This window comes from Ictalurus furcatus, chromosome 3 (assembly GCF_023375685.1).
Source record: "Ictalurus furcatus strain D&B chromosome 3, Billie_1.0, whole genome shotgun sequence".
NCBI classification, from domain to species: Eukaryota; Metazoa; Chordata; class Actinopteri; order Siluriformes; family Ictaluridae; genus Ictalurus; species Ictalurus furcatus.
The window spans coordinates 19,444,163-19,472,044 of NC_071257.1; the positions used below are offsets into that span (position 1 = coordinate 19,444,163).

The 27,882-nt window shown below is 38.8% G+C and overlaps 2 protein-coding genes across 4 annotated transcripts; both read right to left on the reverse strand.

The window, feature by feature from the left end:
* Positions 1 to 425: 425 nt before the first annotated feature.
* On the reverse strand, positions 426 to 8,398 carry drgx (dorsal root ganglia homeobox). The gene is made up of 7 exons (XM_053621276.1): positions 6,697 to 8,398; positions 6,319 to 6,427; positions 5,385 to 5,485; positions 4,990 to 5,091; positions 2,650 to 2,819; positions 2,427 to 2,539; positions 426 to 1,808 (listed from the first exon to the last, which is right to left on the reverse strand). The coding sequence occupies exons 2-7, from the start codon at positions 6,374 to 6,376 to the stop codon at positions 1,480 to 1,482; spliced, it is 873 nt and encodes a 290-aa protein (XP_053477251.1). The 5' UTR covers positions 6,377 to 6,427; positions 6,697 to 8,398; the 3' UTR covers positions 426 to 1,479.
* A 130-nt stretch (positions 8,399 to 8,528) lies between these two features.
* Positions 8,529 to 27,467, reverse strand: ercc6 (excision repair cross-complementation group 6). Of its 3 annotated transcripts, none has more exons than XM_053621274.1 (20): positions 27,366 to 27,467; positions 26,498 to 26,911; positions 25,084 to 25,204; positions 24,828 to 24,936; positions 22,255 to 22,942; positions 21,124 to 21,255; positions 20,551 to 20,709; positions 19,283 to 19,418; positions 17,569 to 17,739; positions 16,900 to 17,076; positions 14,707 to 14,823; positions 14,466 to 14,561; positions 13,397 to 13,615; positions 12,560 to 12,670; positions 12,343 to 12,462; positions 12,108 to 12,202; positions 11,472 to 11,617; positions 10,486 to 11,194; positions 10,004 to 10,082; positions 8,529 to 9,915 (listed from the first exon to the last, which is right to left on the reverse strand). In XM_053621274.1, exons 2-20 carry the CDS (start codon positions 26,899 to 26,901, stop codon positions 9,475 to 9,477), a joined length of 4,230 nt encoding a protein of 1,409 aa, XP_053477249.1. In that variant the 5' UTR covers positions 26,902 to 26,911; positions 27,366 to 27,467; the 3' UTR covers positions 8,529 to 9,474. The 3 variants fall into 3 exon arrangements, with proteins under 3 accessions (XP_053477249.1, XP_053477248.1, XP_053477250.1); XM_053621273.1 differs by having other exon boundaries at positions 8,530 to 9,915; positions 22,255 to 22,948; XM_053621275.1 differs by lacking the exons at positions 25,084 to 25,204; positions 26,498 to 26,911; positions 27,366 to 27,467 and having other exon boundaries at positions 8,532 to 9,915; positions 22,255 to 22,946; positions 24,828 to 24,920.
* Between the last annotated feature and the right edge of the window lie 415 nt (positions 27,468 to 27,882).

The following is a 27,882-nucleotide window of genomic DNA, read 5'->3' on the forward strand; positions in this document are numbered from 1 at the left end:
AATTTAATGATACTTTTCAAAAGACCACATGTCATACAGTGCCTTATTGTCCTTAACACTGCACCAATAACTGCATTTAAACTATATTTGTTTAGAACTTTATCATATCTAGAAAGCCCATATTTCCATAACATGCTTAAACACTACAGGCCAAAAGTTTGGAATTAACATTAAGTTATAATGAATAAACATAGGGCCAACTAAACATCACGGGACCTCCAAGAGTGGACAACTAGACAAAAACTTTAGTTTTTATTTATTAATTTATTTATTTATAGTAAACCCAATCAAATACCTCTGATTCAAACATTCAGATGCATCTGAACAGTTGATTAATTCAGATGTGTTAAGAGTTTCTTATACACAGAAATGGTCAATGAAAGGAAGTGTTATCAACAAATATGATGATGATTAAATCACTACAAGATAAAAGTTTGTTTTGTTTTTTTTAAAGATCACTTGCTTGCTAGCTTTGGCCTGTAGTGTATATGCTTAGTGTCAGAAATAGCTTATTAAAATATCTGTATGTATAACCAGCTTCAACCAAAAGTATCCTTATGGACTCAGCATGAAAGGCACCTCATGAACAGTAAAGCCTGTACATTACACCATCCTAATAAGCATCCACTCGTGCATCAAATGCAAAAGAGCCAGTGGTTTAGCGTAAACTAAATAAATAATAAGTCCAACCCTTGCTTCCGTTTTTTCAGCTCTACCTTTTGTATACAAGGAAGTCAATTAATAATTGATCACAGCCAGATGGTGTGCAATAGGCAACAGAAGACGTACATGAATGTCTACATGTTTAATTGTTTTACAGAGCATGTCAAAACAGGACCAGAGTGAGAACACTCACAGTCTGTCATTGCCTTGCAGATGTGATGACAACAACAGTGTCACATTGCATGACCAGTGAGGCAAAATTGCTTTTTACCAGATTAAGAAAACACAATAGATATACACTTGCATATTATTTCACATTAGGTCATTTATATTAGCGCATGGTGTATTTATATATATATATTTATATAATTATTATTATCATTATTTTACATTTTAGAAAAAAATTGTCCTTCACACAATGCAGCTCCTTATATCACCTGACTTCACAGTATACAAGGCAATATAAGTCTTACATCAAAGGGGCTGGAAAAATATATGAATTCACATTGGCAGCCAGGGTAAATTCATCCCACAAACAGTCTCTCAACCATTAAAACCATTTACAGTGCCAAAGGTATATAGACAATATATCATTCATAATAATTAGCAAAATGTAACAATGATAGATAAACAACAATTGAATAAATAGTTTGATGCACCCACACTCAAATTATAATACAATAGTATACAACACGGAACACCTTGCCCTGTTGTTTTGACTGCATGGGAGGAAAGGGGTAGCAGGCATTCATTATGAGATTGTAATTCCTTATGTCCAGGAGGGGGAGACGTGCTGTGATGGCAAAAATGACTCCCTTATTTCTTATCCGGGTTCTCCTTTGGGCAGTGCAGCTGCTTTTCAGGGGTAGTTCCCTGGGTTGGTAGCTTTGAGGAACCAGAGGCAGGACTGGACTCTTCCCCTCCTACTGCATTGGTGGTTTGAGTGAGACCAACAGAAACTCTGGCCCCTGGCCCTGGTACTCCCCCAAGTAGGTTGGCTGACTGCAGCAGAGCCTCAGAGTGTTCCCTGGCCTTCATGCGCAGAGCTGCCACGCTGGCTGTCCGGTTACTCTGGCACCCATAAGGAGGTAGGAAGGAGAGGCCCATAGGGTCAGGAACGCAACAAGAGCACAGGGGGCTTCCTGCTGTAATACACAACAAACAAACATGCATGTCAGAGATGTAGGCCTAGATACACTACACATTATAAATACAGTAAAGATCTCAGAAGTAAAAGTCAATCGGTAGGAATATGTTACCGAATATATTAAATCAATTAGAAAATATGTTAAAATCAATCGCAATCAATAAAATCAATCATTGATAGCTATTTTAAAAAGATACAAAGCAGGTAACTACACCCTACATTATGCAATAAGGGTTTGTACTTAGGAATTTGCCAGTGTTTGATTTTATAGACAAATAACCAAAAATCAAAGAATTTGTCTAATGCCAAAGTTATAAATATCCCAAAAAATATTTTTTAAGCAAAATGTAAATACTTTTAGGAATATAGGACATAATACAGTCATATAACAGTCCTTAAATAAATCATGTGATATTGTATGTGTACACTATATACAGTATACACAATGTTAATTTTGTTATTTTTAATTAGGCCTATATCTTATAGACAACCGCATATATATCCCTTCAGACCCGTCCTATCAGTTGCATATACATATTGTATTGTAATTACAGGTTATAGAATATTAACTGTATTTGTCATGATATGTATAACCATTTGAAACATCGTACTGTACCTTTCAAAGTTGCCACTTGTGACAAAGCTTGGGCATAAGTCGCAGTGTTGAGAAGAGTCCCAGGCAAACAGGATGGGAAAAAGGGCCCTCCAGGACCAACAGCTCTGTTAACACTGTACATGAAAAAAAGCACATGGAGTCAAACCTCATGTGAATTCAGTAACAGTATGTGTAATACATCAGAAATAGCATCATAGACTTTGTGGGTGGAAAATCAACACACTTCTGTTGTGCTTCCAGAGGTTCTTTTTTATTTCTGCTTTGATCCACAGGGGACTGGTTGAGGTTTCTGGCAGAAGGAGTTCCTTCACTCATTTGCTCCTTTGTGCCTTCCTGGTCCGAGCTGCCTCTCTCTGTTTTTCTCCACTTTGCTCTTCGGTTCTGAAACCACACCTGCATAGACAGCAGGGGCTTTATTAACATAACCGTTACAGACTAATGAATAATTTTCTTGCTGAAAATGTATTTCTCTGCTTTTATAGCAAAATATAAAACACTGCGTATACATTTGTATACACTCTTAGAAAAAAGGGCTATTTAAGGGTTTATTGGTCACCTAAAACGGTTCTACTTGGAATCCTTTCTGTTAGCAATGCACTCTTGTAGGTTTGTATAAAGAACAATTAAGAGTTCTCCCAGAGGGATGACTGAAGAACACTTAATGGTTCTACATTTTCTGAGAGTGCTTTCCTTATGATTGCTGTCATAGTCCTTTAAGTGTCAGCCTTATATGAGTTGATGGTGACTTACTTCTAACTTTATGAACACAACTACCGAGCATATGCACCCAAGTTCTTGTATCTTAATTGAATGAAGGTCATTGCCTATAACAACATTTAATTGAGCAATTTTTCATTATCATTTTTTAATGACTTCCTACTGACAGTCTCCCTGCTTCTGAGAGGGAACTGTGATGAAGTCGTTTATTTCCCTATTTAGTGATTGTTTGACAACATCAGATTCGATTAAGGCTGCGCTCTCGAATGCATTAATCATATTTGAATAGGAAAGGGCTATAATGGAGTCATATCTCGACTGCCCGCCCAGCATTGTGCAAAGGTACAATGATGTCAGCAAACAAAAAGCCCTACACGCTGAGCATTCATTCAGCATAATAGGAGGCAACATTTTACTGGCAGGACAACAATATTCAGAATGCAATTGTGGCAACATTATCTCACCCTTGCACCTTCCAGCTAGGAGTCATGATCCCCTAACACTGCATGCTCTATAATTGCACCATTAATCTCAATTTGCAGTTTGGTCTTAGTGCAACCAAAACCAATTGACACTTTCCAAAGGAGGAGGGGGGAGGATGGAGGAGGGGTCGCCTGCAACCCTATACAACAAAAAGAAAATTTATTTCCTAATAATAATGTAAGCTTAATATCCCCGCATGCTGCAACTGATTCATGTTCAGATTTAATAATGCGAATCTGGTAATCCGATTAGAGAGGCAATAATTTGTTTACAGTCCCTAATTTACAGCAGCGAATGCCATTATGGCTTTGCCGTCGCCGGGTTTAAGCGATAGTAAAATGACCCTGGGGAACACAAGGCCAACTATTCCATCTCCTACAATTAGATCTAGGAAAGCCAATAGCAAATGTGGAACGTAGGAAATTGCATACGGGTATACGTGGATTTAATTACACCTAGACGAATTTATAACAAACATAATATGTGTACTAAGGCTGCAAAATACGTCTGGGGAAAGTTTCCAGATGCGCAGCACCTCAAGAAGAACATTTTGCTTTCAGCCTCACACAGGCATTTCCGCTTTAAATCCTTCTCTCTCTCTCTCTCTCTCTCTCTCTCTCTCTCTCTCTCTGTGTGTGTGTGTGTGTGTGTGTGTGTTTTGTTTTTTTTCTTCTTTTTTTCTGAAGTAAACAAAAACACCTAAGTAATTTTCATACCTTGGAGACGCGGACAAATTAGTGGAGGACATTATCACTAGTTAATTATGAATGACCGATTAATCAACTTAATCTAATATTGCCCATTATGTTGATGTTATTAAAGTACGCCGCGCAAATGACGGAGAGCTTTAATTTAGTGTCTTTGGCCAAACGTGCTTAGAAAACAATATGGGCGTTATATTTGTTTAGTGCAGACTGACATCATGCACTGTGAGGTAAAAACAAACAAATAAATAAAAAGATACTTAACTCTATTTTTCCTTGTCGCTGGAGTGGTGCCCTTAAGGCTACCTTTAGTGTCTTTTACCTTTTAGAAAGATGCATGAAGTGTACCTTTCAAGCTTTACCCTAAAATCAAACTCTATTCGAATTGTATACCAAGGAGTACCATTGTATACCATCTTTCCAGGAGAAAGATACATAGTAAAGGTAAAGACAGAAGTACAACCCCAGAGAACAGGAAAGGTACGGTTTAATACTATATTTCTGAGAGTGCACTAATTCCATAATGAAGTTTATTCCCATCACTAGTGTATCATTTCTAAATAACTAAAATGAAGTGGGGAATTGAGAACAAGAAGAGTATTATCATAGAGCTCTTATATGAAGTGTGTTGTCCCATAACAGCTGGGAGCAGGTTTTACCTGGACACGGGCCTCTGTCAGATTAATCTTCATAGCCAGTTCTTCTCTTGTGAACACGTCCGGATAGTGAGTTTGGGCAAACACGGCTTCCAGCGCTTCTAACTGCAAAATAAATAATTTATTTCATCAGTGGTTATGAATCATAATCACGATATTGACTTTCCTAGAGGCAGAGCGGCATGTTCTTTTACCCAGAACTCGTTTCCAATAGTCATAACTCATAAACTAAATATAGTTCGGGCTGTTACATCGCTAAAGATGCCACAGAGCCTAGTGTACAGTTTGTTTGTTTGTTTGTTTGTTTGTTTGTTTGTTTCAAATATCCACTCATATCTAATTGTCTGAGCATGTTAAAAATCTAAATAGCTAAAACTCTAACCTGAGCTCATGGCTACCTGTTGTAAAGTGAAGGTTGTTCTGTTTCTGCGTTGTTTCCTCCTGAGAAAACCGTCATCGAAGTCTCCAGAGGCATGGCTCCCAAAGCCGTTTGAATTCACTGAAATTGTAGTTTAGAATTTAGTTGTTGTTGTTTTTAAAAATAAATAAATAAAAACAACATACTATATGAAAAATCGCCAGCATATTTTTCAGCATGATTTTCGAATGATTACTTCAATGAAATGGATTTGTTTATTTTTATAGTTGTCAGTCTGGAGTCTTATAACTAGCTCGAAGACTGAAATGAGTGAATAAAATTGGTGAAAAAGACTAAAAGGCATAACATTGACCATCTGTGGCCAAGCGGACGGCACTAAAAAGGCCTTGACTGGAGGGCAAAACCGCTTCAAGTTTTGGGGAAAATGTTAAACGCGATACTGACTACTTTTATTCACATGAGTATGCACTGAATTAAATAATAATAATAATAATAATAATAATAATAATAATAATAATAATAATAATAATAATAACACACACACACACACACACTCATTATTGCATTCCAACTCCAATGTCATGTTTCTACCTGGTTAGAACTTATATATATATATGTTTTTTTTATGTTGTTAAACAAATTGTGCACTGGGCCAGGGTCGCTGTATTTCTATAGTTAATACCCAATTCTTAATGACATCAAAATAACATATTTTATATGTTAAATTATACCTATTATACATATACCATTGCGTTGTTTATATAACTCCAACTGGCCACCAGTTAACACTGGAATTCATGATAAAATAGAATAAATGTCTGATTATAATTTTTAAAGACAAAACATGCATGCAGGTCAGTTGAGGAACAACGTGTTAACGCGAGTAAAACAGTGATTAAAATGTTTTTGTTTGTTTGTTTGTTTGTTTGTTTTATAAAGTTTAAGGTACTCACAGGTATTAGTTCTGCAGCACTCCCCATCCAACTGTGGGGGACAGTGGAAGTAAAACATCCTGCTTCACTACTGAGCTCGAAGAAATCCAGCCACGGAATATTCCAAGTGCTTGTGCCGTGAGAAAATAATAATAATAATAATAATAATAATAATAATAATAATAAGAAGAAGAAGAAGAAGAAGAAGAAGAAGAAGAAGAAGAAGAAGAACAACAACAACAACAACAACAACAATGATAATAAAGGAAAAAAACTGTTTTCAGTAGTATTGCGCTTTTAGAGCTATTTGGATAATGTTTACGCGAAAGCTCTGAGAACAGAGGCTTAAAGCTGGCAGGCAGCTGTGTTTAATATTGCAATGAAAAGTAGTATTCGTACCTGCAGTAGGAGTTGTGGTGCGATCGGAACCGTGAAGAAGAGTCTGAGAGAATACGAGTTCCTCCTGTTCACTTCCTCTCTCTCTCTCTCTCTCTCACACACACACACTCTGAACTACTCACTCGTGTCCCTGCTCTCGTCCGGCTCGCTATTGGACATCAGGATGAAGTGGCCACGTGTCTTTACTGTACAGCAGTCGGCGGAATGTGTATGCGTTCCCCAGCTCGCCTTTATAATCTCACGCGTAATCGGACTTAACCTGATTATGTCTTGCTATGACTTCTGCGCTGACTGGTTTGGGACGGGGCACCAGCACGCGCGCCCAATGACACGGTCACGTGGTGCTGAACGTCACATCATTCTCTGCAGCGTCTCCCAGTTGCAGCGCGCGCGCCTCCAGCCCACTTCACCCGTCGCCCGGCGTTGCGCCTTGTTATTCCCACATCATAAACTCTCGCGCACTCAGTGCAGTTTTTGCACACAGTTGCTTTTTATATTAAAAAATCCAGATGACTGTTTTTTGGATTTTAAATTGGCTGTCAGTGCAATAATTGCTCGTTATATGGGTTAAGGGGTCCGCTTTGCGCGGTGATGCGCTCGTCGAGCGCCCGGACGTCCGCAGTTTGATTTTGTTCACAGCAAGGGGTCCGAGGATTGATTTGCCTCGTGCGCGTAAATGACGTGCACCGGGACCCTTTCAATTACTTTTAAGACGCGCGCGGGACAGAGGCCGATCCTCCGCATGTGGAAAATGAGGCTCCGAGTAGCAGCTGAAATTTTGCAGTCGAGGACGGGATTGGACGAAATCACATAAACGGCAAAAAGAGGAAGTGTAATGGCGCATAATTGGTTCTCTAATAGCATTACCCAAGGATAATAGCCCGTTACGGCCCCCGTGCACGATGAAGCGCTTCCCTGGCGTAAAGCGTTTACGATATTAAAGGAGGGGAATATAATGATATTTTGGTTATTAAATGCGTGTAATTAATTTATGCACAGCTGAAAATAAAGTTGTTATTATGACCTCGGAAAAAAAAGCACAAGAAAACTAGAAATAGAAAAACTGTACAACTTTAAAGTGGTAGGCTATGGCATGTGTTTGGTTTTCAGGAAATGTAAATATCCTAACAATTACTAAGCTGTTCATCTTTTTAATTGGATGTCATCAAGTTAAATCACTAATAGTAGTAGTAGTAGTAGTAGTAGTAATAATAATAATAATAATAATAATGATAATAGCAGAACGTAATTATAAGTTACAATAAACAGAAGCAAACAATCGTTCATATTATAATTATTATTCTTATTGTTATTATTAAATGAACCATATTACTCTTCCAATTTTAATGCCCCACCCCCCTTTAAATTTATAAGTCGAACGATTTTCAATACACATAGAAAAAGCCCCTAGTGTTTCATTAACACATACAGTGTTGAATTATTTCTCCCTCTTTATTTAAGTCATTTATATAAACAACTTCGGTCTTCATTCAATTCTGTATATTTTTTGCTGTAGGCTACATAATCTCAAAATCACTTGTTTAGCAATCCTAGTCATTTGGGGGAGGTGTTCGTATTTTAAAAGTTTTGTTTTCCTCTGAAAATAAGATTACGTTTGCATTAGATGAAACAACGAATGAAAGAAATAATGCATTTATATTAATTGGAGAACATATAGGAGCGTGGTGGAAAGCACATGAGCAGAGGGAAGTGAAGTGGTGTGGAGTTTTCAGCACCACGGTCAGCGGGATCTGAAGCCAAACTGCGCTCTTATTGGTTTATGCAGTCTAAAAGATACCAGCAATCTAGGCTAATTAGGTGTAATTTTATATTAGGTTACCTGAAGATACATATCACTGAAAAGTATAAAAGGTATGTTTCATCTCTCTAGGAGGGCAAAAAAAATAAAAAAAAATAATACAGAAATTGCCAGTATACAACTGTCAATAAATAACACCAGCAGTTAAACCAATGAGTTAACCAGAGGAATAGTCCAGAGGAACGTCATCAACATATACAGCACAATGTAACTGTGAGGAACTTCTTTTATATTTAAAAATGACAGTGATGACCATATTGATCTCATCTTACAAATATTTCATGATTATTCCATATCGAGGAAGATGCATTTGGAGGATCTTTCACCAACAGTGAATTCTAGAAAAAATAATTAAAAGGCAAAACATAAACCTAATTATTTGGACCCATTTGTGTGGTTTTAATATAGCATTACATGATGCCTTACTTAACCAGCCAAATACAGCCACACAGAACACTGTTCTATATAAACAGCTGAATGATCAAGCTAACATTGGAATGTAGCACTAGAATTTGTTAAAACCAACAAGTACGTAAACAGTAAACAGCACTGCCACACCAAAAAAACAAGAAAAAAGATTTAAATTACTCAATCAAGCTTACAGTTGAGGGGAAAAATACAATGTTTTACACAGTCACAGTTATAGCCCATGTTTGTCCCTGAATGACATTTGTGCATTGCCAGTTAGACACAACATATCAAGTAAATCTCAGGTTTAACAAAAAAAAAGTACAGAAAAAGTGAACAAAATCTTGTCAAGTAAAGATATTTTAAAAGGTATGTTTTTATCAATCCCATATCATTAAACAACATGCTACATGATAGCAACATATATACTATACATTAACTATGAAAAATTACTGCATTTATCAAAGTGCAGAGTTCAGTCATACTGTTCCACATATGGTAAGCATACTAAATTTATGAAATCTATAAATATTATACATATTCAATTCATGTCATCTATACTCAGCTTTGAGTTTCCAAATCCCCTCTTGTCCAGGGAGCCTGTGGAAGTCACAGATGTTCCTAAGCAATTCTCTGAACACTGGAGTCTGAGTGGAGGTTAGTCTCGGACTGAAATACTCCAGGATCTCTCGAGTGTTGGCTTGGCCATCAACCTGAGCCTGGAAGGCCACAAAGTTCCTCAAATCCACCAGCAGCTCATCATGCTCAGTAGCGGAAGCATGTGGAGTGGAAGACTGTGCTCTTTGCTCGTTATCATTTTCTTCTTCATCGTGGCTCTGAGGTAAACTGACGTGATTCCTGGCCCTCATTCTGGCTAACAGTGAGGAGGAGGAGAGGGAGGTAGAAAGCGCGTCTTCTTCCACTCCCTCACCACTGAAGTGGGCAGCAGATCCTAGTTTCTTGATGCATGCTTTCTTTATGAACTCTGCATCCTAAATAAAAACACAACTTATTCGATTAAGCTAGATTAAATAGGTAACACTTAATAGGGTACACAAGACAATGTACTTTTTTTTTTACCTTGCATTTCTCGCCTGCTTTTTGTGCTGTGTTTGAGGGCTGCTTGAGAAGAGAGTTCTTCTTCTGTCCAAATCGTTTTCTAAAACAGAAGTATACAAATTTTATACATTATATTATACATATACATTATATATATACACATTTTATATATACACATATATACACACACACACACACACATACATACATATATATATATATATATACACACACACACATATACATATATACACACATATATACATACATACATACATATACACATTATATATATATATATATATATATATATATACACACACACACACACACACACACACACACACACACACATATATACATACATACATACATACATACATACATAATATATATATATATATTATATACACACACACACACACACACACACACACACACACACACACACACACACGGAATAAAAAAGGCACATGATTCTGTAGCAGCTAAACTTAGCTTACCTGGCAGGGGCTGGTGTTGCTGTTGCAGATCCTCTGAATGGCAGTCTGCAGTGCTGTCTGGACACTTTCAGAGCTTTAAGGGCATCTTTAGCTACCCGGTTGGCCTCAGCTTCCACCAGGACATAGTCTGGGTTTGATGCCTCCATGATTGTGTCATGTTTCATAACACTGTGGATCCCAGACTTCCTGAAGAGTTTGGCGAGAACATAGTCGTCGTTCTTCTGCTCATCTTTTGTCTCCTTCTGATCCTCGTTGTCTTCTCTTTTATATCTCCTCTTCTTCACCAGGTGAGAGATACGATGACCCTCAAACCAGACGTCTTCGCCGTGCTTACGTTTTTTATGCTTGCGTTTATGCTTATCTGAGGGATGGCTCGCAACGTCTGTCACGTCACAGTGCTTTTTCTTTTCCCTGTGTTTCTGAGGAGTGTTGGCAATAAAGAGATCCTGCTGATGACCATTTGTTAATGAACCATCGGCAGAGTGTGATGTGGATGTAATGTTTAAAGAGTCACTTTCCTTGTTGGAGCTACTGTTGGATAGGCCATTAAGAGTTGGAGTGTTTCTCTTTAAAGGCTCAGGTGAAGCGTTTTCTTTACACAGTAAAGATGACTGAGGTTTCTCTGGCTTTGATGACATCTGTTTTGGGTTTGATGGCGAACGATGAGGCGCCTTGTGTCTCTTTGGAATCTGTACATCTGAGCCAGTGCCTAAAAAGAGTAGTAGCATAACCGCACTGTTCTCAGTTTGTGAAACGTATGGTTTGGATTACAAATGAAATTACAAATGAAAGTTCAATTTTCAAAATATGATGAGTGATAAGTGATGCAATAAATAATAAAGTGATAGAATCTAATAAATATAACAAATGATACCTCGAAGTTACATTTTCAAGTATTCTCCAAAACGTGCTAGATTCAAGATGGAACTGCTTATTGTCTTCATACAGAGAAATCAACTCCTGGCTTTTTATCATTTCATTAATACCTGCAAATATTGCACTGGTCTCAGTTCCCTGGGAGCCGTCAGGACTGGTAAGGGTGAAGAGCTCGTAAATGTCATTGGACTTGAAAAAACGCCGCTGCTTTGGATCCTTGAGCACTCGGTTTGTGAGAAACTGCTTGAAGATTTGTCTATGGAATTAAACAAGAAAAGCAACATATTAGATTTTCAGTGAGATCTTTTACGACACATGCTAGACCCACATTTGAGTCATTTCAATAATGACTCAAATGATACTACTGATGGTACAAGTATATCAGCTTGTAAATCAGCCACAAACTAATAAATTAATATATTAATAATATTATTTTATGTTGTCTGAGAACTCCCCATCTTCTCCTTTTTTAAAATCACATGATTATTTAGGATTGCCTTAAGTGGCCAATTTGCAAATTCTGTTTTAATACGTAATACAACCCATTTCAATTTCTGTCAATTAAACCATCTGCAAAGAGTAGCACTGAGGAATAGAAAGCAAAGTATTCTTATTATCAACTACTAGGCAAAAGAACCATTAGAAATAAAGCAATTATCTTAAAAAAATTACAATAAAAAACAGGCTAAACCCAGCAGAAAAGTCTACATGGCTTACTCAAACCTACATCATCACTAAGAACTAACCTGTGGTAAATCTTCTCTTCGATGGTCCCAGCGGTGAGCAGCCTGTACACAGTCACCTGCTGTTTCTGCCCTATTCTCCAAGCACGTTCCCGGGCCTAAAGACAAGACACAAGTACAGTCTAGAGACACTGTTTAATCAGAGCTCCTACTGAAAACATTCAATCAGCTGTAACAGCCATGGTGGATACATGCACTTTTTACCAAAGCATTGCAAGCATGTTCAACTGTGGCAAACCTGAGTGTCTGTGCTAGGGTTCCAGTCCGGATCGTAGATAATTACTCTGTTCGCACCCGTCAAGTTGATCCCTAATCCTCCAACTTTGGTCGTCAAAAGGAAAATAAATATATCCTTGTTCTGCAGAAAATAGTTGATCGCAATTTCGAAGATAAAACAAGATCGCATGTATAGCATAGAATACCACAGCAGGTACGAGCAATCAATAATCACTCACCTCATTGTACTGCGCTATGAGCGGCTGCCTAGACGCGATGGTGGTGGTGCCATCCATTTTGAGGCAGGTGTATCCATTTTCCCTGACAAACACCTCCAGGATCTCCAGCATCTGTGTGTGTGGGAGAAATGGTTTCAGACAGAGCATTGAGAACAGGATTAGTGCTAATAGGATTAAGGGAGATTAATATTACATGTACAGAAGTACCAACTGTGTGGGTTTTAGGTTCTCTCTGAAGCCAAATCTCATTTCTATTGAACAAAGACAGCTGGGTCCTGACAGACACCCTACAATGCAATAAGAGCTCATAATGAATTCTGTTAGAGGGGAAAATGACATAATAACTTTATTGGTGCTTTAGCTGCTTCTTCTTGAGACACGGCAAGTGCAGATTATCCATCATGTACAGGCTTTATTCACATGTTTTTACTTAAAGGCATGTCCACAGAGGCAAACAATAAATGGGTGCTCTTAAAGAGATTTTGAAAACACAATGGCAAAATATTTCTCAATTGTGCAATCTTCTTAGTCCACCAACTTAATAAACGGACAATGTCATCAGAGCTACGCCACTATTTGAAAGGTGTTAATGTTGTGATTGAGAGTTGGTTGAAAATAATTCAGTAAGGTACCCTCCCTGTTCCTGTTCCATTGAAATAATATATTAAAAATAACTGGGGGAAAGAAATTTCATAGCATAGATATTCACACATCAGTATTTATTTCATGATATCATATTTCTTTCAAAAGACTGTAGAAAGTTGTGGTCTTTTGTCATATCTCTCAGCAATTCTCTTTATTCAGTCTTTAATGTGTTGCTCTGCTTGAAACACTGACCTGTCTAGACTGAGTGAAGAGCAAGACTCTGTGTCCCTGTTTGAACCACAACCTGAGCAGAGACTCCACCACTATTAGCTTGCCTGAGCGCTTCCAGTAGCCAAAGTGCTCCTCCTCAGTCAGTCCCTCCGCAGGTATGCCCCTCAACATGCGTGGCCCACCGGTGAACAGGTCTGGGTGGTTACAAATCTTCCTCAACGCGATCAAGCCAGAGAAAATCTGGACAATGAAAATAATACGGTTTCGCTTCATATTGATGGAAATAACAGAAAAAAAAAAAAAAAAAAAACAGAAAATACATTCCTTATGTCAAACACTACTCTCATGAAGCCTTTAATAAATTCAATTGATTTAATAAGGGTCATTGAGCAGGGTAAAGTCTCTTACTTCAGAGTGTTCAATGTTGCATTATATATGTGGGTTAATGGACTACAGTGACCACAAAAAATGGGGTTTGTAAACTGCACTAAAGTTGCACAGCTTTCACTTCCGCTCACATTTAGAGCGCTGTGATGAATTGCTTATTTGGAAAAAAAAATATTTATTACTGCGTAGATAAAAGTAAAGAATTGTGGAGTTGTTGATCGTATACACACACACAATATATTTGAGAATCTGTCAGTTTTTGCATTGTGTGAATGTAATTAATATATTGGGAAAACCTTAAACAGGTTATAATAATAGATATGTATAATAATAAATAGTAGATATATCTGCAAATAAAATTAGGAATTTAAAAGCTGAAGGACCCTCCATACATTTGAGAAAGTGAAGCAAAGGTACAGCCATTTTGCTAGAGAGTAAAGTGAATAATGAATAAGGCTTTCTTATTCCAGGAAACAAATGAACAATGAATGAACATAGTACCCCATCTGGAAACGTTTATTTATTTGAGTACTACATCTATGGATAGTCTACACTAATCCATCTCCAAGCTATCAATAGTTAATCAGTAGCTTGCTATCTATGGCTACAGTTATAAGCCGTTTTCAACAATAAAACATCCTACATTCGAATTTTTCACACAATCTTAGGACCACTTGACTTCACTGCCAAGGTGAAAAAATACCTGCATATCTCCGTTCAGAATCTGATACACTTCCTTGGAATCCAAAAAGTTCTGATAGACTTGCCGCTGTTCTTCAGTTAATCGACAGAACAGTACCTGGAAAAAAATATACATATGCATATTACACAACTGCAACAATTAGTCAGGTTGCCGAAGTCAGATTTATCTGAAAATGCCTTTCTGAAGGCAGACTGGTGTCATATGTACATGTGTAAGACACTAGCATTGTTTGTATGCAGACCTGCTCATTTTTGTCTGGTAATGAGAGATTGGCCTTTACATCAGCCTTCATCCTCCTCAGCAGGTACGGATTGATGCTGTCGCGCAAGACACAGGCACATTTATAGGCTGTCTGCACCTGAAGAGACAAGCAGAGGAAAAAATATCAACAACCTTCTGAAATACTTTTTCTTGATGATCATACCTTCAGCAGGTCTGACAGAAGTTTTTGAAAACTACAAGTTTTCAATTTCATCGAACCTATCTGAATTCAATTGCCTTTTCTTGGACACAGAAAAGATTCACTTTAAATAAGGGCAAACAAGTCACACTTTATGAAGTTCTAGCAGAGCAGTGTGTCCTGAGGCATGTCAGCAGCAGCAGCAGCCCCCCCTCTTCCTTTCAGCAGATTGACACATTAAAGATTCATAAGAGTGCTGCTGGACTCCAGAGGGGGCCCAAACGCTTTTATCAATAATGTTCTCCTGATCCAGTGTTAGGCCAAATGCCATTTAGCAGTAATTTAAAGGGATCCGCAGATCAAAAGGAAGCCAGCAGTCGGCCCACAACACTGCAGGGCACACAATAAGCCTGGATTAGAGCCCACTCGAGAAAACAAAAGAGAGCACCACGGAGAGGGAAGAAGAAAAGACTGAGGGGAGGACAGTGCGATTAGACGAATGAGAGCATGTGTAGGGTGGGACAGCATATGCTACAGTAATAGAGCTTATGGAAAAGGCTCAAGGCATCATGTACACCTCTCATCACTGATTAACTCAGCAGCAATATCAGTCCTGACATATGGATACTCAGAGGAAATTGCTAAATTATTATTAAGTAAATTACTACCATTTACTTACAGTATTTTTATTGTGTATTAATTTTTAAAATCTTTTATTGGGTAAATAAATATTATTCTCTATCAGCAAAAATAAATAGCATGCTTATAAAATTGAGATTTATGAGTATGCAATGATGCAAAACTTTTTAGGTAAATACATAAAGGTATATGATATTAATCATACGACCATTTCTATTTTTGGTAATAGAAGCATTAGGAGTTGAACCCTTTCAACAAAGAACAAATGTATATGGTTAAAGAATTAATAAACATGCATCCATATAGCTTTCATGACACTTAAACATCCTTGGTCTGGATTCTAAACACTATATTTTTGTCTGTTTTAATTAATTAACTCAGGTTAATGATTTTCAGTACAGGCAGTTGATGAAACGGTGAAGACCATAAAATGCTCCTCATTAAAATCAGAGGATTTATTGCAACAGAAATGAAAATGCATACAGCAGGGCACAGACAAAATATATATGTGTATATATATATATATATATATATATATATATATATATATATATATATATATATATATATATATATATATTACACACACACACACACACACACACAAACACACTCTTGCATTCCAACTCCAATGTCATGTTTCTACCTGGTTAGAATAAAGACATGGTTAATTCTGGTCCTTTCAGAGGATCTATAAAATCAGGCAGACCTATTAAATTGGTTTAGAAATAGTAGTCTGTGTTTGTATTGATGGCTATGGAATTTAGTCTAACATATAACGTTGAAATAGCTCATAATAATTTACCAGAGGGTGTTATCAAAATATGTCCAAATGCAATGTTACATTTGATCAGTAGAGTTCCATTTCCTTTGTTTCAGTTCAGTTCCAGAACAGTTAAGTATTATTATATTTCCAGCTTTTCTTTTTGTTCCTTGAAACAGTCTGAAGCCCTGGTATAGATTGATCATCTATTTACATTAAAAAGACATTCATGTTAGAGGAATAAGACTATGATTTTTATTAGCATTAAGTTTATGTATAATATGTAGGCTCAAGTTTAAATCATGTGAGTCACTGTTTTAAACCTCCTATTATGTTATGGGTCAATTTGACCCATTTCCACATTCGAGATATCTGAAATACTGGTTAATCTTTCTTTTTCTTTTTGAATTTTTTTTACTTTCCTCATTTAGGGTCATAAACTTGGATGAAAATATTTCTTCTTATGGCTTGTCTCGGACATAATAAAGGTTTACTGTTTTAAGATGTTCTTTGCTATTTTTTTTGTGTGTGTATTTAAACTGTAGAAGTCTTTGTGACCCATGACATAAAGGATGTAACTTTTTTCCCCCAACATAATAGGAGGGTTAAAGTGTGCATCAGCTCAGCCTCACCTGCACAGGAGAGGCATTAGAATATCCCCCCATGGTGATAGGCACTGAGAACTGCTCCATGAAGACAGGAAGTGTCCCCAGTTTCCCTGGGAACACAAAGTCAAAAAGGGACCAAAGTTCCTTCAGGTTATTCTGCATGGGTGAGCCAGAGAGGATGAACCGATGAGGGGTCCGGAACTGAGGAAGAAAACAGAGACACTGATCAAATTGAAATAATATGAAGCATTCTTTCAAAAAACAGATTGTACAAGCAAAGATGTGGACTGAGAAAATTTTTGGAGCCTCATTGGTACAAGTATGCCGTTATTAATCAGGAAATGATTTGACAATCAAAACTCTTCATGATACATTAGTTCAAGAAGCACCATTAGCTTCAGTTTATTCAATATTAAATCGAAACAATGTGGAATTTCCAATGGACTTTTTAATACAGTAATCCATAATGCTACAGGACACATAAATTAATTAAGAAGTGGATGGCAGTAAAATAAGATATCTATGCAAGGTAAGCTGATATTCCAGACTACAACTAAGATGCTAGAGTGAATGCTTTAATCGGAGCTAAAGCTTCCGCAACAACACAGTTTGCTTATATACCTCCGTCGCCTCATCTGAACACTAAATCTGTAGCTTTATAGTTCATACGAAGTGAAATAAAGGCACGGTTACCTGCTTGCATGCAACAGTCACGCCTGCATTTGGGTTCCTGATTTTGTGGCCCTCATCCAGGATGATGTAATGCCAGTCGTATTTCTGAATGTAATCCTGCATAATGCGTACATATGAGTAAGACGTAATGAGGATCCCATGGCTAGCGGCTATCTCAGGGATGAGCTTCTCCTGAAAAACATGACAAAATGTTTATGATTATGACTCTGCTTAGAAAAATGTGTCCAGTTACATTCATACATTATAGTAGGTCACTTGCACTAGGCTCCCGTCTTTATAACGTGCTGGAGTCCATGTCCACCTCCAGAATTCACACCAAAAGCCTCAAGTGAATTCCAATTAAAAGCGCAGCAGCCATGTAACCTCTTGTTTTTCCCCCCTTTTCACTTTGCAGACAATTAATAAGGTACATCTGTTCTGAGGCAGTGTTAGCCTGAGCATGAAAACACTGTCATTAGGCACAAACGCAGCACAACTAAAACCCCTCCTCCCCATACCCCCAACTCCTGAGACCAATCCTCCTCCTAGAGGGCAAAGCGTGGATTGCCAGGCAACAGCCCCCATTAATCACTGTGTCAGGCAGGGAGACGGGGAGAGTAGAGAAGAGCATTCAGAGTAAACACTTCACAGCAGCCCTATAGCAGCTCCAGCTACCTTAGCCTTAATTAATTTAACATTTCCTTGGAGCCAGATCTACTCCACACTAAGATATCTGTTTACGGGAGGAAAAACACCATGCTGGCATAAATACAGTAAATCAAAGCTGCACTGCTTCATCTCAGTCTTGTTGTCATGTTAGGCTTTGGTGTGGGAAAGTTTACATACATTTCAGGGGAGCTTTTTCATATATTGCACAAAACATATCACCAACTCTCACTGAGGGCCGATTATGTTGTTATTAAAAATAACCCAATCCTTTACAAAATGTTCCACCTTTTTTTCTTCCGTTTTAACTGGTTATATTACTTGCACTACATTTACATATATTCATTTTGCAGATGTTTTTATCCAAAAAGACTCACAAGTGAGGCAGAATATGGGCTCTTGACTGCCGCAACAGATAATCGGTTGCTCAATCATAACAACAATGCCACAGCCATCCATGGCCAGGAGCCATGAGAGCAAAATTGGCAGTGCTCTCTGGGTGGGATGGATGGCATTACTCGCTCCCCTGTCGATCAGAACACCACTAGCTAATTGTGGGCGCCTGGGAGCTCACATACGCAGAAGAGTGCAGTTAGTGCTTTCCTACGAGTGAGTTCAGCTGCCTTGTGACGTATTGAACAGACACAGTGGCTGGAGGACTCACGTGCTAGTCTTCACCCTACCTGTTTGGTAGCTGGCATGTGATAGGGGAATGCTAGCAGGTGGATGGAAATTGGCAAAAGGCTGACTTGTGAGAAAAATGGGGTAAAAATACAACAAAAAAGTAAGTGAGGCAGTAAAAAAGTAAGTTGATGTAACCCCAACTCCCAAATTGGCATGTAACCCATTTTGAAAACCCTATCACACACAACAAAATGAGAAAAAGTCTATTTATTTATTTATTTAACCTCATGCTTTTTTAGGCTTAAAAAATCATCCTGCTATCAGCAAATTGATGGCCATCTCTGACAGGTGGAATCTACCAAAGATTCACAATAAGATTCACAATTGGCTAAAGCCTACACATGGACCTCATAGCTGGACTTCTGGATAATACTTTATGATGCACCTTCTTATTATTAAAGGAACCAGTTTCATGGAGAACTGCTACACGGAATGGAGGCCACCAGGTATGGAACTCCTTCACCCACTGATGCATGACTGTGGCTGGGCATACGATGACTGTGGGCCCCAATCCAGCATACCTGCACATATACAAAGCCATCAGAAATATTTACCACACAAGAGCGATATCATTTTTTTATGGTGGTCATGGAAATTTGCATAAAAATGCCACATATGTCCAGAATGGTATGTAGGAAAAATTAGGAGCAGGAGAAATAAATTCAGTCAAGTGATTAATTAATTAATTAATGTGTAGACAACAATAACACAGCATACAACAGCAAGGACTGGTCAAATGAACACACCTTAGCAGTTTATTGAGAGCACAAGGTAAATTAAGTTTCTAAATTCAGGTGAGATTCTTATTCAAAGGCTAAATAACAAACAAAAAAAAAACCCTGAAGGGCTGACATTTCCAATCAACGTTAAGAGAAAATGGTGAGGAAAAATTATTCTGCAGCACATTTAAACGAAATGAGGAGGTCATGAACTCTGAGTTGAAGCTAGGCCAAGATAATGTTCCCTTTGAGCGTTCGCCAATGGAGATGAATCGACAAAATGCACTAAATGGCTCTAGGAGCCTTATAGCATATGATATGATATTCCGGATCACGGCAGCCATTGATATTGAGCCATAATTGAGTTTGCAAAACAATCAATTTGTGGATGGACGACGCCAGACATAGTAGTATTGACTAGGAAGGAGGCCTCCACCCTAAGCAAACACGGTGCTAAAAAACAAAAAGGCACTGCTTTAAACGTATTTAATTATGTGTTTCATGTTTAATTTCCCTCCCTGCCCCTCCCCTACAGTTACTCTCATTTCACGTCCTTGTTCTTCCTTTGATGTCGCCACTAAGAGAATTAGAGGGATATCATAATTGAAACGTCTTTAATAATTCACACCAAACCTCTCTCCACCAGCAATCCAGCTGCTGAAATATTCATTGCAATCAAGACTTTCCAGTCTGGAGGGATGGGGTGAGGGTGGGCGTGGTGTAAGATAGTGCGTGCTTGTGTACGCTTTAAAAAGAAAGCCTGGGAGAATAGACATCTGAGAGGTAGGATTACAGAGTTACAAATAATTCAATTATTTTCCTAAGTTCTAAGTATGACTATTGTGGCCAGTGAATGTGTATATATGTGTGTATGTGTATGTGTGTGAGAGACCACAGGAGCATTTAAGGGGTTTGGACACGTGTGGTCTCTTGCCTGTAATTGGAGCCACGTGTCTTCAACTTGCTGTAGCTCAGGCCTGCCAGGAAAGCTATTACTTGGATGGTCTTGCCAAGGCCCATCTCATCTCCCAGAATGCCTCCTGCCTGCTGGCAGTGCAGTTCCCACATCCACCTGACACCTGTCTGCTGATACCTGGACAACAAAAGCAGGCATGTAGTACAAAACGCCAGGCCAGCACAACACAAACAACACACCTGATCAATTAATCATAGGGCCATTATCTCCATTGATTCTAAATAAATGGCCTGTAAGTGTTGCCCAATTGATTTGTTGTAAAACACAATACAATAACTGAGGCTTCCTGTTGTAAGCTTAAACTCTAAACATACACAACCATAAATCTATCTACCAGAAATCTGCTTTCCATGAACTAGTTTTCTTTACAGAGCTTACACATAATTCTATGAAATAAATAAGTCATTTTAATAAAAAATAAATAAAAGAAAATCAATCATGGCTCTCAAAAGCTGATACTCTACATACTGCCTAAACAAATACAAGTCAGCATATACAGAATAAAATAAAGTGTAGCTCCCATTTCCTCACTTGAAGAGTTTCTTCCAAAGAAATCCAGGCACCTTAAAACCTTCATCAAACTCAGCATCACTCTCTTCAAACTCGTCCTCCCCTGCTTGCCCCTTCTGCTCTTTCTCTTGGAGTCTCTGCCTCTTCCAATTCCTGCAGGAGGACAGTCAGTGTGTTACCAGAAATAGCTCTCGTGCTGATTTGACATAATGTCCAATCTAGGTTTTGATTAGCCAAATCTGACACGACCGAAACGATTCGACGCATTCTTAATTTGACTCAGCAAGCACTGTTTATTTATCCACCTCTGGGAAACTTGGTTTATCATGGTGAAGTACTGTATGGGCAGGTAGTTTTAATTTCCTTTTCTGACAAAGAGAGAAAGAGGGGGAGAGAGAGAGAGTGAGAGAGAGAGAGAGAGAGAGAGAGAGAGAGAGAGGGGCCACTGCACTGCCTTAGTTAGCTCCCTCACCATCATTCTTGCTGGGCAGCTTTAATTGAACCACTTCTGGCTGCAGGGATACGGCAGTTAGTGGCAGTGTCATCATCGAAGCAAATTAAGATTGATACAGACAATTAGGAGTTTGAGCTCCCCAAGAAAGGTGTGCAGAAAGGAGTGAAAGGGAAAAAAAAAATCCATCTTCATTTGGACCTGGCCCTGTCACTCCACAATGAAACTGTTCCCTTTATCTGGGGCTTCCGAGACTGCACTTGTAATTAAGTCAAGACTAAGCATTGGTTCAGTTAATTACACTTTTTTCCCCCCACTACCTCCTTCACTCCACACGGTCACACAGCGCCAACAAAATGCCAATGTGTATCTGCATTCACTTCCAAATCAGAAAAAAGTACAGAAAACAGTCACTGTGCCAACTCAATTTCTTACTATAAATACGAATTCTAAATCTTGTTAGGTTTGGTACCATCTATTTTCACATTAGCATGTATTTTCACATTGTGGAATAAATACATGCACATTATAATGAGAAGACTATGAATGGACTCTTAGTTGAGGAACAGCTGCCAGATTATCGATTCCAGCACTCATAATAAGCAAATGATGGTCACATGAATCCTTAACTGAATTTTTTTGTTTGTGACAAACAATAAACTTTCTAAAATATTAACACAGACCAGGCAATTTGGCCTTACCGAATTCTTTTCCTGTAGGATTCAATATCCCCATCGTCTTTGTGTTTCTTCACCTTGACTTTTCTCTCCGCGTCCTCGTCCTCGTCCTCAGAACTGCTAGGAAGGTATTCATTACTTCCGTCGTCTTTTTTTGACTTCTTGGTTTTAGCTTCCTTCTTCTTATAAGGCTTAAGTTCATATTCTTCATTTTCATCCAGCCAGAACTCGTCATCTCGCTCTTGTTCCTCGGGATCCATAAGCTCATCACTAGGCACGTACTCGGAGCCCTCGCTGTCTGTGCCGTCATCCCTGTAGCCCTTCCATCTGGCCTGGGGAAATGCTTTCTCTGTTTTAGGCCTTGCTTTGGGGTGAGCCTTTAGAGCAGTCCTTTGGAGTTTCTGCATCCGTTTCTGCAGTTTCTTTTCTTGCTTGGAGGACGCCTTGTTATTTGGGGCGTCTGCAGAGGAACTCCTGGAAACCGTCCTCTTCTTTTTTGGGGTTGGTTTCTTTCTTCTCTCTGCCATAATGGCTTGGTCAGCGAGGTACTTGTCGAAGCCAGAGTTTTCACTCAGCATCACCTTCCGTGGTTCCTTCTTCTCTTGCTTTTGAGGGATGCGTGTGCCAAAAGGCGTCATTTGACCTGTGCGGATGAGCTCTTCCCACTCTGTCTCCTGAGCAGGCATGAGCATGCTGCCCTGTGTGGATGGGCCTGCCTCTGACACACACACACACAGTTAATAAAGATACATAGTTATGTGACCCTACAGCCTACTTGTTTCTGTACATCATTTTATTGTTCAAAGTGTTTTTCAACTGAAGGAAACTGGAAGGTAGAAAAAGTTTGGAAGAAACTTTAGTATCATATCATTGGCACTGCAAGGGAAGGAATGTCAAGGCCACAGATCTGTATCACTCTCTGTTCTGTTGTGGCCGTTCAAATTGAATGTACTTTAGTGGAAATAGTGAACATCATAAATCACCTTCCCCATGATTGTGGTTGTGTGTACTGAACCGGACTGAGAGATTAAAGGCTCAGGAAACCTTTGCAGGTGTTTTGAGTTAATTAGCTGATTAGAGCTCTTCTCAGGTCGACATTTCTGTATTATAAATTGTTTATTTGAATATTTTGAGATGCTGGATTTTTGATTTCCATGAGCTGTAAGCCGTAATCATCAAGATTAAAGCAAAAAAAAAAAAGCCTTGAAATATTTCACTTTATGTGTAATGAATCTAGAATATATGAAAGTTCCACTTTTTTAAAAATAAAATTACGAAAAAAAAATTAACTTTTCCACAATATTTGAATTTTTTGAGATGTACCTGTATACAGGACAGAATGATTATTTCTGCATATAAACAACTGACTGTATTAAAACCCGCACATAAATGTTACATCAGTTCTGATTTTGCCACGGCCGGAAGAAGCCTCACTGGCTGAAATTGTTGATTCTGTGACCGGTCATTACTGGTACTGTGATAGCCCAGCGCTCCTCAAAGCATAAGAAACGAAAGCAATGACACTGTGATTAGATGTGAGCAAATGCAGGATAATGAGCCTGGGATCCAAATTACTTTAACCTAACTGTGTGCTTGTTTATATTCACAGTTCACACTGCATTGTTCCTTTTTAGTCTTGAGATGAAATGAACAGAGCAGCTAGATTTGGTGAGTCTCAAATGATTGTGCAGTGATTAGTAATCAAATCTGTGATAACTTCATGATCAACGTGGACCATCTTTATGAGCTGTGGATCTCTCAGTGGCAGTACATGTTTCTGAGTGTGGAAGTTAGTGTGTGCGTGTCTTTTCTGTCTCACTGCTGCCACCTTTCGCTAGTGTTAATAGTTTGACACAACTCTGAAGCACACCTAAATACTTGCTCATTTATGAGTACTTCTAAAGGTTAAAGACTTTTTGCACATTGTTCCCATTCCACTCTTAGACCCAAGTGTAGGAATAAACTTTCTGATTTAAAAGAATTTGTTGACCAATATTTTAGTCAGAGTTGCTTTGCACGTACTGGCCCAGCGCACTATTTTATACCTGCCATTGATTGAGAGCATGTTGCTCAATAATGAATCCCCTGGACCTTAGCAGTCTATCCAGGATTTAGCGATTTTGTGACTGCTGAAATGAACGTAAAATCAAGCAAACTCTGCAATATTCGGTGGAGCTTGCAATTTTTCTAAATTACCGCCGATTTTCTGCAGATGTGGGCCTAGACGTGTCATGTGACGTCATCACAACGCACACTCAGCCAAAACCCACTTTGATTCACGTGCACTGAACATGAGTACAGCTAAAAGGTCTCATCACTTTGAAAGAACGAGCAAAACAACTTCATGCAATTGCCATTTTACCAATGCAAATAGTTCTCCGAAAAAAAAGCATAAAATCTCTGCAAGTTGCACAGCAATGTCTGGGGGGGAAATGCAGCAAAATCAAGTATTTTTGGCCGCAGCTATCACAAAAAAACCCCCCGAAATGCGAAATCCTGTACAGACTGCCTAGGGTTGCCATACAGTACCTTAATGCTCCCCTGAAAAGCACTGGACATAGTCCAACTGTATACACAAGGCTGTATTTCATTCTCACCTGTGTCATCCTCAGTCAATAACTCTGCCTCAAGCTTCTGTATATCCTCTCCACTCAAAACGGCCTGTAACCGCCTCTGCTTGGCTTGGATCTTTTTTAACTGCTTCTCCTATAAACGATAAAAAGATTCCACAACTTACCAAAATGCTGATACAGATCTCTACACTTGTTTTATCGTCGCCAGACCTAAAACGTCATTGTGTGATAGATTACACATGGTCGCGCCTTTTGTGGAAAGTGTTAAAAACTTAATTACCTTGTTTTCCTTTTGCCTTTTGACAGAGTCGATTTTCCGGCTGATGTCCTTGCTGGAGGCGGCATGAGGAGCGAGCTGCTCTAATATCTTGTTGATGTGTTTTAGAGCACTTATGCATGACCTAACCAGATGCAATAGAAAAACGCAAATATCTGGTATGTAAGTAGAATAAAGCCTGGGGAATTGCTTTAAAATATTAAGAGGCCATAGTAGGTCAGGTCCATCCATTTACTAAATATACAAACAGAATAACACCATGGCGCTGATGCTATAGGTGTGAATATAAATATTCATGCAAAATTATATGAATTAAGACAATTAAAAGAATTATTTAAGACAAGTCTTAAATAATGGCACTCTGATACCAGGCTTTTGTAATCAAAGTTCTAAATAACCTTCAAAAACCAGTACTGACTTTCTCTTAGTGTGTTTTCACTCTTGGTTCACTTCAGCCTATTAAAGTGGACTTTCAACCTGGTCCGTATGTGAATGCTCCAAATGAGCTTGGATCATCTCAAGACGTGGTTCTTTTCAAGTCTACTATATGGGTTCAGTTGTTGATGCTTTATGAATGTAAAGTGCACTTCTCGAAATCCTCGAAAAGATCCAAAAGGTTTCTTCTACATTGCTCATGTGATGTTACAGCTGAGCTGAGTTCAACCATTTAAACCATGGCCGTGCCGAGCAGCTGTGCGCCGGCTCTCCTCGACATTTAGAGTGAGGATTATATAAGGAACCATATAGATAAAACGCTAAAGTGTTTTCTGAGTAAAAAGTGAATGGGGGATCAGCAAGACTCCTAATACGATGCTGAAACAAGCTAAAGAAAATGACACAAAGGTACATGCGAGCTGAGACCGACTGAGATAGTCAGTATTTAAACACCGAGTGCACATTCAAGGCTAGAGACAGTATGAATGAAAAAAACTAGGAATGAGTTCTTATTGTCTCAGTCCACATAAACAGGGCTATATTAAATGTGAAAGCACCTTTTTGAAAAACATAACTGACATCATGATATGTTTATCCTGTTTTATGCTTTTTTTTTCCCTCATTTTCTATATGCCGTAGTTAAAATATAACCTGATACTGATTTTGGTGCTACACTTTCAAGTATTCCTTCCCCAAAGGATCCGGAGCCCATCCTGGGAACAATGGGCGTGAGATGGGAATACTCCCTGGATGGGACGCCAGTCCATCGCAGGGCACCGTGCACACACATTCACACACTCATTCACACCTACAGAGAATTTTGCACAGCCAAATCCACCTACTGGCATGTTTTAGGAGGCAGGAAGAAACCAGAGAGCTCAGGATCAAACCTGGGACCTTGGAATTTTAGGTCTCCGGGACAGCGTAAATAACTACATGGCGGACACTAAATACCCTGGCGGTTCTTTGACACTGTCCATACCTGACATCATCCAGAACGGATTCGTATTCTTTCTCTGCATCTGCCCTCGCCGTGGCCATAGTGGCCTGCTGGAAGGCTCGGTCCACCTGCTGCAGGACTCCTTGCTCCAGAACATCTTGATCATAGACGTCCACTCCCAAACCCTGGAGCTCGGCTGCTTGATCGTTCCGAGCCACCGCCTGGATCTCCTGACGGTTGATACGGAGCAGGGATTTCCTGGAGTTTTCAGGCCCAGCATTACCAGGGCAGGCCATAGCAGCTGGCTCTTCCTGACTGCTCTCCGGGATGGAGCGTCCACTCGAGGCCCTGCTGGACCCATTGTCCTCCTTCTCTCCTGGTGTTAGAGCACTCACTGGACTGGACAGTGCAGGACAGTCTGGGTCCTCATTGTCGTCTATAGGCATATTAATGTAGCTGGAAACGAGGATGGGAACATCAGAATTGACAGAGATACAACATGAAGGCTGTCTAAATGTCATCACGCAGGAAATAGACAGAGACACGTGTCACACTTTTTTATAGCTAAGTGTGCAGAACCAGACTGTCCAGTACCAGCAGGTGTTGACTTTGGGTTTGTAAAAACTGCTCATGTAACAAGCTAACTAATTACAAATTGAAATGTAATTTAATTTTAATTTAAATGTATCCTAACTACACTGTGACAGAACCGTGTCCCAGCTAACTTTAACACAATAACACAAAGTGTCATTTCGAGCTCTACTCAGTATCCTATTGTCTGCTAGCCACCAACACTGTTATTGCTAACTAGCTACCTGACAAGCAGCTGATATTCAGACACTGTTCTTTAATACACGCTCTCTCTATATTAAGTCAACGATGGAAAAATTATATCCAAACAAAAACGAACCTTCCAAAGGGTCTGTTTCTGTTCAAAAATTTATTCGTTTACAGTTACATCCATTTCAATTCGCTTTCTTCACAAGTGTACTACTCACAGCACGTAGCTGCTTACACAATTAAACACGTAAGGTGTTGTGAAGGGAGAAATAAGAATTTCCAGATCCAGTAAATAGTCAAAATAAAAGTCCCTGCTCTCTTTTTTTTCGACAGATGAAACACAGATTTTGCTAAATAAAACTGGCAAAATACGCCAGGTTATATCTACAAATTAGGACACTCTTGTAAATATCACTACAGCTCATTAATGTTTACTTATTACTTAGTCATTTCTTTATTTGAACTAGAGCTGTGATGTGTCGTTCATGAATGATTCGTTCATTTTGAATGAATCTTTACTATGATTCGAGAAGAATGAGTTGTCTCAGAGAGTGATTCATTTGAGGACGGGTACGGACAACAAACAAAAAACAACGAGAGAGAGAGAGAGAGAGAGAGAGAGAGAGATTTTAATTAAATTCTGCTGA

Bases quoted from the DNA above. Each gene is read 5' to 3' on its own strand.
- ercc6 (XM_053621273.1), bottom strand. From the start codon at position 26,901: ATGCCTATAGACGACAATGAGGACCCAGACTGTCCTGCACTGTCCAGT. The intron at 21,256-22,254 runs GTAAGGCCAAAT...GTCCTCCTGCAG, and splicing joins TCCTACAGGAAAAGAATTCG to GAATTGGAAGAGGCAGAGAC. The intron at 12,203-12,342 runs GTTTGCCACAGT...TCTTGTCTTTAG, and splicing joins ACCCTAGCACAGACACTCAG to GCCCGGGAACGTGCTTGGAG.
- drgx (XM_053621276.1), bottom strand. From the start codon at position 6,376: ATGTTTTACTTCCACTGTCCCCCACAGTTGGATGGGGAGTGCTGCAGA. The intron at 5,486-6,318 runs GTGAGTACCTTA...CTACAATTTCAG, and splicing joins GTGCTGCAGAACTAATACCT to TGAATTCAAACGGCTTTGGG. The intron at 2,540-2,649 runs GTGTGTTGATTT...TTTCATGTACAG, and splicing joins CCTCTGGAAGCACAACAGAA to TGTTAACAGAGCTGTTGGTC.